Source organism: Physella acuta, unplaced genomic scaffold, assembly GCF_028476545.2.
Source record: "Physella acuta isolate Inbredline_101_S28 unplaced genomic scaffold, ASM2847654v3 ptg000300l, whole genome shotgun sequence".
NCBI classification, from domain to species: domain Eukaryota; kingdom Metazoa; phylum Mollusca; class Gastropoda; family Physidae; genus Physella; species Physella acuta.
In genome coordinates, this window is record NW_026731819.1 from 322,667 (window position 1) to 331,425 (window position 8,759).

At 38.5% G+C, this 8,759-nt stretch overlaps 1 protein-coding gene across 1 annotated transcript; it reads right to left on the reverse strand.

The window, feature by feature from the left end:
• Positions 1-111: 111 nt before the first annotated feature.
• Positions 112-3,891, reverse strand: LOC131939899 (uncharacterized). Its single transcript, XM_059298433.1, has 5 exons — positions 3,549-3,891; positions 3,119-3,256; positions 2,419-2,550; positions 1,056-1,125; positions 112-404 (listed from the first exon to the last, which is right to left on the reverse strand). The coding sequence occupies exons 1-5, from the start codon at positions 3,885-3,887 to the stop codon at positions 172-174; spliced, it is 912 nt and encodes a 303-aa protein (XP_059154416.1). The 5' UTR covers positions 3,888-3,891; the 3' UTR covers positions 112-171.
• Between the last annotated feature and the right edge of the window lie 4,868 nt (positions 3,892-8,759).

Below are 8,759 nucleotides of genomic sequence, written 5' to 3' on the forward strand. Positions count from 1 at the left end.
AAGCTTCCAATTAGAATTACTTAACTGTTAGTTAACATGGATTAATTCATGGACTTCATTCAAATGAAAACCAAAAGCACTGTACTACAATATACTTATTAGTGCGTTTAATTTCTTTCACAACTTCACAATTTTAGATTATCACAATATCTTCTCTCATTTATCAACAACTCATTCCGTCTCGTTCTCATTTTTCTCAGATTCATCATAAGACATTTCTCTGTTCTTTTTTTTCTGTCTTTTTTGTTCCATTTTCTCTTCATGTTTTGCCATGACATGAACAGCCCTGGCCTGTGTTTGGTGTAACTTCTTCTCCATCTCTTCTGATTTCTGCTGATATCTTTTCACTTCCAATAGTGCACTGTTCAGTCTTTCACTTGCACTGATGGATGCATAGTCAGCTCCTAGATTGTAAAGAAAACGGTTATATTGAACGGAAAAAAAAATGCTGGAAAAGTTGTTAAAGCAATGCAAAGACACAGTCTTTTGGAATGCATAGAGTATAGTATAACATCTTTAAAAATGAACTGTGGGGTGGTTGGATGCTTGAGTCCACACAGCTCTAATGAGTACCCAACACATGTTGGGGAAAGTTAAGGTGGCTGGGCACATTATCCCTGTATATGCTGAATTCAGAGAGCTCTACTTCATCTACGATATTGACCGAACTGTTGGAAAGTGTCACTTTTAAATATAAAGTAGTAACCGCATAGAAATAAAAACATGGATGAAGGTTTGAGAACAAATATAAATCTGAATCTCCAATTAGGCATCCAGACAATCAGACATGAATTCCACTCAGGTGTGGTTAGCTCAAGCTAATTAAGGAAACAGCTAAATGTTTACTACATGTGGGCCTATATGTTGAAGTAAAAAAAAAACTACTGGTTCAGATTCAATCTGTTCCATTTACCATCTAATTCTTAATAGAAGTTAACGTTTCAAAGATGAAAATTGGAATCTTATTACAGGAATCTTGATAAAATATTTATTTAAAAAAACAAAACAAACATAAGTATAGAAATGACATTAGCAAAATGCAAAGTTTTAGATACCTGAAGCAAAAGCTACCTCCGCAGTGGCGTCTGCTAACTTTTCTGCACTGGAAAACAGAATAGCAAGATCCTGAAGAAAAACAAATTGAGAATTTAGCTTCGTGCTAATGTAATCCTAATATATAAAAGCCCAATGTGCGCACATCTCTCTCTCTCTCTCTCTCTTTCTCTGTCCGCAAAAAATTTTCGCCGGACATCACGTCAGAATCGGCAGCGATATATCGAGAATTTTTTACGGACTTTTGTTGAAAATAATATGTTAGATGTTTTAAATGTATAACCACAATTTTAGTTAAAGAAGAAAAATAAAAATTAAAGGCGTATTCGAATGTAGGGAAACAGTATTATTTATGCAACCGGAAAAGCATTAATATATGTGAAAAAGAACGCATAAAACTGTGACGTCACTATTGCTTATACATTAACTAATGACGTCATCTGCCGTGTTTAGAATGAAAAGAAATGAACTATTTCATTCAAATTTGATTTAGATCTACGTACACTATGAAATGTATACAATACAATTTTTCCGGCCTAAACTCATAAAATTTATTTTATGTATTTGGATTCTAGATCTAGAGATTCTAGATCTAGACTAAATCTAAATCTACGCAATAACTAGATCTAGACGTAGACGCTAAGATCTAGATTTAGACTCTAACTTCTCTAAAATCAATTCCAAAAATAAATTTCTATATTAGGACTAAACTATTTCAAGACTTATTTATTTTATTCAAAATCTTTGTTTGGAACTGGCTAATTTGGGATAAAAAAATTAATATGAAAGAATAGGCATATTCGCGTAAGTTAAGATTTTAAAATACGTGTTTCATTCTCCATATTTTTTAAGGTGCCTAAATAGCGAAGATGTTAGTGTACATTAATCCACGCAGGTGGTGCGTGTTCGAGACACGCCAAGTCAACTTGGTTAATGTATTTTTTTTTTATTATGCTCGGGCTAAACTTAAAAAAAAATTCTTTTAGGAATCTAGATCTAGATTGTCGGATGTCCGATAGGGCACTTCCCGGCGCCGCAGGCGCTTCAAATTTGGCAGGATCTTGCCTTGGGGCGACAGAACACGGGGGCCGGTTGGCCGAAAAGTCTACGATGAGGGGGTCAAAACTGACCTCGACTGACCGGTACCTAATATGAGCTATAAATCGAAAAAAAATGTCCACGGATAAACCTCTTCATAACTCTTGAGGTCGTAGACCGACCCTTGGGCGAATTAATTAAGCATGCAAATTCTTAATGTTTTCGAAAGCCTAAGCGAAGCTGGGCAGCATGCCTAGTCTATAATATAAACAACATGTTTTTAACACAAAAAATTAGAAATTAGTTGTACTGAGAAAATACTTGTACCTGTCTTTTCTTTTGGACTTCATTGATCTCATGACGAGCCTCCAGTATTATATCTGCTATCCGTTCTTCTTCAGCTGGATGGCCCAATATTGTCAACTGGTACTCTAGAAGTGCTATCAAAGCATCCATCAACTGTTTGAAAGAAAAAGATAGTGCATTATTATCACCACATCAATATGGTTCTGTAGTGTAATTAGACCATTGGATGATTGAGTATTAGAAAATCCCAGTACAAAGCCTGGGCCCTAAATTGAGAAGAGCCAGATCTTGCCCATGCATCAGGCCCTCTCTCTCCACACAGCTGATCAACCCAAGGGACACCTCATCAGCTTTAATAATAAACCATGTTAAAGGTTCCATTGTTAAAGTCATTAAGGGTTAACAACGGTTTTCACACACAAACTAGCAGAAGTCAAGCAGATATGCTCACTTTCTTCTTCTTCGTTCTTAACTTTAGTGTTGGGATTTCCCCAACAGAATTAAGTATACGTACACAGACTTCGATTTCTGCAAGCTTTTCTTTTTGGATTTGCTTCCATAACAAAAGGCAGCAGTTGTTTGATTTTGGAGTCGTTTCTCCTAGAAAAGTTGCTGTCCCCAGCTATCAAGCCTCATCTGCCCAAGGGTTTAAACTTGAGACTTACTGGTTTAGCAATGTGCTCACTGGTTTGTTAAATTAATACAATAAATCATAACTAACCTCACTGTATTCTTTCTCAACATCAATAATTTGGTAAACTGTCTGTGATAAAACAGCTGAGGTTCCATCAACTGCCATACCGACAGCATTTTTCAAACACTCTGCACTGTCAAGTCTAGGATCATCACGATTATAGTGCTGAAGATTAAAAATGTCAATGAGCATTAAAAAACATGTAATGTAAAGTAGTAAGTACATAAACACGTAAAAAGTAACTCTAAAGAGGAAAAATTAAAGTAGACTTTAGTTTTAGAAAAAATATCTCATGTAATATGTAGTTGTTGCAAACATATCAGTAATAAATATATATAATAATATAATTATTGCCGGGACTCATCATCAATCAATGATTCAATAATCAATAGCCACTAATTTGACTAATCACTGGCTTTTAGTGCTTTTAACTTCTGAAAATTTAAAGAATACAAACTTTAGACGCCTTAAATTTCTTCTCTGCTATGTATGGGTAAGGAGCATCAGCAACAACATGTTTTTTAACGTTGCTTTGTAGATCTATTTGCGGCGGATCATTTTCCAGATTCTCGCTGTCAGCAGACTTGGAAGTTTTATTTATTGTTTTAATACCCGGCACAGAAAGCAGAAGAAATCTTGAAATCGATAAATTAGGCACAATAAATCGTTTGTAGTGGTTTATTAATTTAGGAGTTTTCAATGATGTAAGTATAACATTTTGATTTGATATTGTTTTTGTAATATTTTTTAAGAGGACACCACAAATTGTACGCAAATGCACAAAGGAGGCTGCCATGTTTGTTTATATTTTTTAAAAGTTTTGTGTCGTTTCTTTTGATGAAAGTGCCAAATTAAATTATTTAAACGTTAATGAAAAAACCTATATAGATCTTGATCTATATATTATTTTAGAAAATATTGATTTATAGATTTTCATACAGTGTAGTATAAAGTTCTCTGAAGATTTTCTGCACAATACTGTCCCGAAAGACAAATTAAACTTTTTATTATTCAGCTTGCAAGGGAGGTCACAATGTAAACAATTTATAAAAAGATAAAAGTTTTTTCTTGGTGCTTTACCCTTGACCATTGTTTAACTATTTCATTCGATCATTCATTCATGATATAGAATTTTAAAAGATCTTAATTTAAAGTGTTTGAAAATAGATCTAGTCAACCCACACGTTATGATAACTACTTCGTAACCTGCTGTTTATACCAGACATATACTTATTTTATCTCATATCCTTTTTTTTTCTTTATTAACTGTAACATACAAAGATGTGAATAGTTGTATGCTTCTTAATAATCTTAATTCTTATGCTTGGTAGACTGATGTTTTAAAGTTTAAAGTAATCAGAGAACATTGTCCACACATTTATTTAGACACAGAAGCTAAACTCATGCAAGAAACTAAGACAAGACCAAATTATTTTTTTAAAAGATTTATTTCTCAACTTCAAAAACTCAAAAAGGAATTGAAATTCGATTTAATGGGTAAGTGATACATATTTTCTTTAAAAAAAAAAAAAAGAAAATAACGATTAAAGGCAATAACATTTAAACATAATTTGAAAAACTATCTATAAACAAACAAACAAAAAGAACATTAGATATTTAAAAAACAAAACAAATTTCAAAAAGAGAAGTTTGTCAAAAAATATGGAAAAATTGTAGTTGTTGTTGCCAGACTTAAATTTCTTTGGTCTGGTATTGTTAAAACAAATAAATTATTGACTTTAGACAATAATATTGTCTAAAAATGTTAATCAAATTTTAAAACAAATAATTGTCTTTGTCAAAAAAGTTTCTTGACTTAGGCAATAATATTGTTATTTTAAACAAAATCTTTAAAGAAAAATGTCTTTGTTTAAAAAAAAGTAGTCTAGAGTTAAGACAATAAAAAAAGTTAAAAAAAGGTTAATTTTGACTTAAAATAATAAGATTGTCTTTGTCAAAAACGTTGCTTGAACACAATTTAAAATTATAAGAATAATTATTGTCTTTGTCTAGGAAATTAATCATGACTTAAGACAATAAATTTGTCTAAAAAAAGGTTAGTCTTGACTTAAAACAATAAGATTGCATTTGTCAAAAACGTTGCTTGACTTAGACAACCTTGAATTAAAAATAATAATTATTGTCTTTGTCTCGAAAATTAATCAAGAGTTAAGACAATAAGATTGTTTAAAAAAAAAAGTTAATCTTGACTTAAAACAATAAGATTATCTTTGTCCATTTTGTCCGAATATCTCTCGACATCTTCCACGGCCTCGGCCATATACTCGCTATCTTCCAGAACATTCCCCGCCTCCTTCTTTATACCAATCTGCTCTAGTCGTACATCGTCCAGAGTCTCGTCCCTCTCTCGCTGCACGTGGTCCTCTAGAGCCTTGACCCTGTCCTCCTCCAAGTCCTTAAACTGCTGAAATGTCCTGTCCAATGTCCTGTCGTTGTCGAAGGCGATATTCGCCAGACGCTCGCCCGTCGATACGTCCTCTACTTCAGGGACATCTTTCTGCACGTTTTGTAAATCGCCTACGCTTTCTTTTTCCAGCGATTCCACCGCGCTCGATATCTCTTCGTCGATATCGTCCGCCTCTTGCATGTCTCGGATTTCGCTGACCACACCCTCCTCCGCCAAAAACGGGTCGCCGATGTTCTCGATCTCGATATCGTTATCCGTTTGGTCCTCCGCTTTTTTGTAATTATCCGGGTCGTTTTTGTCTATCCCGTTCTCCATGACGAACTTCTCATCCGCTTCAGTGAGCGTCGGCGGCAGGACAAAATCCGCCATCTCTTCTTCCTCCTTGAAGTGCCTGGCAGCTTCCTTGACGTCGACTAGACTATCTGTAGGGATAACGTCGAACGCGATGTCGTCGACTTTTTCTTTGGGCGTCGTGAAGATCTGCGACTTGTCCGGTGACTCGGCCACCTCCAGCAAAGATTCGTCCGCGAGCTCCTGCCTCTCCCCGTCGTCGTGGTCGTCATCGACGTTTGACTTGGCCAGCATCTCGTAGTCGACGTCCTCCTCGCCCGTCTTCACCGGCCAGTTGACCTCTCGTTTTTGTAGACGAGAATCTCGCGTCTTCATTGGCCAGTTGACCTCTCGTTTTTGTATCACGAGACCTTGTGGACGAGAATTTCGCGTCTTCATTGGCCAGTTGACCTCTCGTTTTTGTAGACGAGAATCTCGCGTCTTCATTGGCCAGTCGACCTCCCGTTTTTGTAGACGAGAATCTCGCGTCTTCATTGGCCAGTTGACCTCTCGTTTTTGTAGACGAGAATCTCGCGTCTTCATTAGCCAGTCGACCTCTCGTTTTTGTATCACGTGACCTTGTTCACGAGAATCCCGCGTGTCTTCGCCTATCTGCGCTTGACCCCCAGGACGATTAGTGTTGTATTTTTTACCACCTTTCAGCTCGTCTTTCTGATCAGATTCGTCAACGATATAACTGGTGGTTTTTTTAGTTATGGATTTCATTTTTGGAACTCCGGCGCCCTGTTTAGTTTTAGGTTTAGGACTGTCCCCAACAGGACCGTCCTCAGTTTTAGACGCTGGATTAGCGTTACCTTCCGGTTCACTTTCCCAAGTTCCAACGACTTCCGTTCCAAAATTGACCGGTTTGGTTCTCCCACCGACCTTATCTCCCCAATGCCGAAGCTTCACCCGACCTTGCACGTTGCCATTTTTGAACTGCCGGATCAAAAATTTATCCGGATTTTTCTCAATTTTTCCGAAATCATCCGGCTTGGAGATTTCAAGAGGCGGGTGAGATTTTCTCCTGTAGTTGTTGTACCGGGTCGTGATGCTCTTTAACCCGACCTTCAACCCCGGTTTGTTCCCATCCATCATAACCTTGAGCGTTTTTTCGTTTCGTAAAATTTTAATCGGCTTTTTAATTTTTTTATTATCCAGCATGGCCTCCTTTAGTGCGCCTTTTCTCTTCTCCTCGCTCAAGATGTTCCATTTCGCCTCCAACAACTTCAGCTGTAGGGTTAGATTCGGCGAGATGGTCGAGAGTTCGAACCCGAGTATCTCCTTATCGTTGTCCACGTGCGGCTTCAACGTCTCCATGACCTGGTGATTCATCGCCTCCTCCAGCTGGTTCGTCATGTTGTCTAGCTCCTGGAGGGTCCGGTTCAACCCGCGGTTGATTTTCTCAAACTCCATCATATCCTTCTGGTACAGATGCTCCTCCTTCAGCCTGACTTTCTTCGTCTTCTCCACAATATCGTAGCTGTCTTTCCATGCTTCAGTTCGGATACCGTTAATCCTCGCTTTCTCGACCCGCCCGAGTTGAGTATGTAGAAGTTCTGGTAACTCTTCTTTCGGAACTTCAAGATCAGTATAATCCCCCATTTGGTCCTTTATAGCGTTAGTAAACGGCGAGATGTCATCGATTTCTGGGAAGTCCGCATTAAAATCTTCGTCTTCGATCCCGTCGTCCAGCTTTTCCTTACCGATTTCTGAAATTTCGTTGTCGATATCTGAATTCGAACCTAAAGGTAGACCCCTGTCTAAAACTTCTCGTTCCACGTCGGTTTCGATCCCGTGTCGTTGTCCGATCGCACGTACATCGTCCTTCTCGTTCAGTCCCAAAGGGTTGGGTAGGTCGGCAAAGTCTGATGCACGATGTACGTCTTTCATAGCTTTGTCGATCGTTTGCGGCTGACGGTTAAATTCTTCGAGGTTCTTCAAAGAGCTGTCCCCGTCTTTGTCTAGCACGTCCATCTTCTCGTGGCGTTCCAAGTTACTGAGCTCGTTGATCGTCGTGTCTTTGTCGTACTCCATCCCGCCAATGTCGTAGAGCAGGGTTTTCCCGCTGATATCCGCCGCCACGTCCCCTACGCTCGGGGGGACGTTCAACGTCTCGTCTTTGTCTAAGTCGGTGTCGTCGTCGTTGAAGTCGTAGTACTGGTCGTACCTGTATTCGTTGGCGTCATAGTGTTCCTTCGGGAACAACTGGTCAAAGTTGGCGTCTTCTTTGACTTCTTCTTCCGTGGCGTCGTCCAGGGATAGTTGTTTGATCCGGGCGTCGGCTTCTGCTTGCCGTTTGGTTATATTATGGCGGGAGGGATGCAAAGCCGGAGAAGTGATGTCGCTCGATAAGTTTTGTTTTTTCTTTTCGTCGCTGCTTGAGCCGGCTGTTTGTGATGTGATTTCCGGAGCAGAGGGTTCTGGGGCGGATATTATCCGGAAGTGGGCATCAGATTCTTCTTTTGGTGATGGCAAGGTTCCGTTATGTTTTAAATATTTTGGCTGTTGTGTTTTCTTAACGATCGCCTTACGTAATGTTGGATGTTTTTTTTTCTGAACACGCCCCTTACGTGATATTGTTTGTTTTTTCTTCGCAAAACTCGCGTTACGTAATCTTGGCTGCGGCTTTTTCTGAACACTCCCCTTACGCAATGTTGCCTTTGGTGTTTTCTGAGCAATTGCATTACGTAATCTTGGCTGCGGTGATTTCTGCACACTTTCTTTATGTAGAGCTGGTAGCGATGATCCTGGAACACTACCTTTGTCTACTTCTGGTAGTGTTGTGTTTTGAACACTTTCTTTATGTAGAGTTGGTAGCGATGATCCTGGAACACTATCTTTGTCTACTTCTGGTAGTGTTGTGTTTTGAGCACTTTCTTTATGTAGAGTTGGTAGCGATGATCCTGG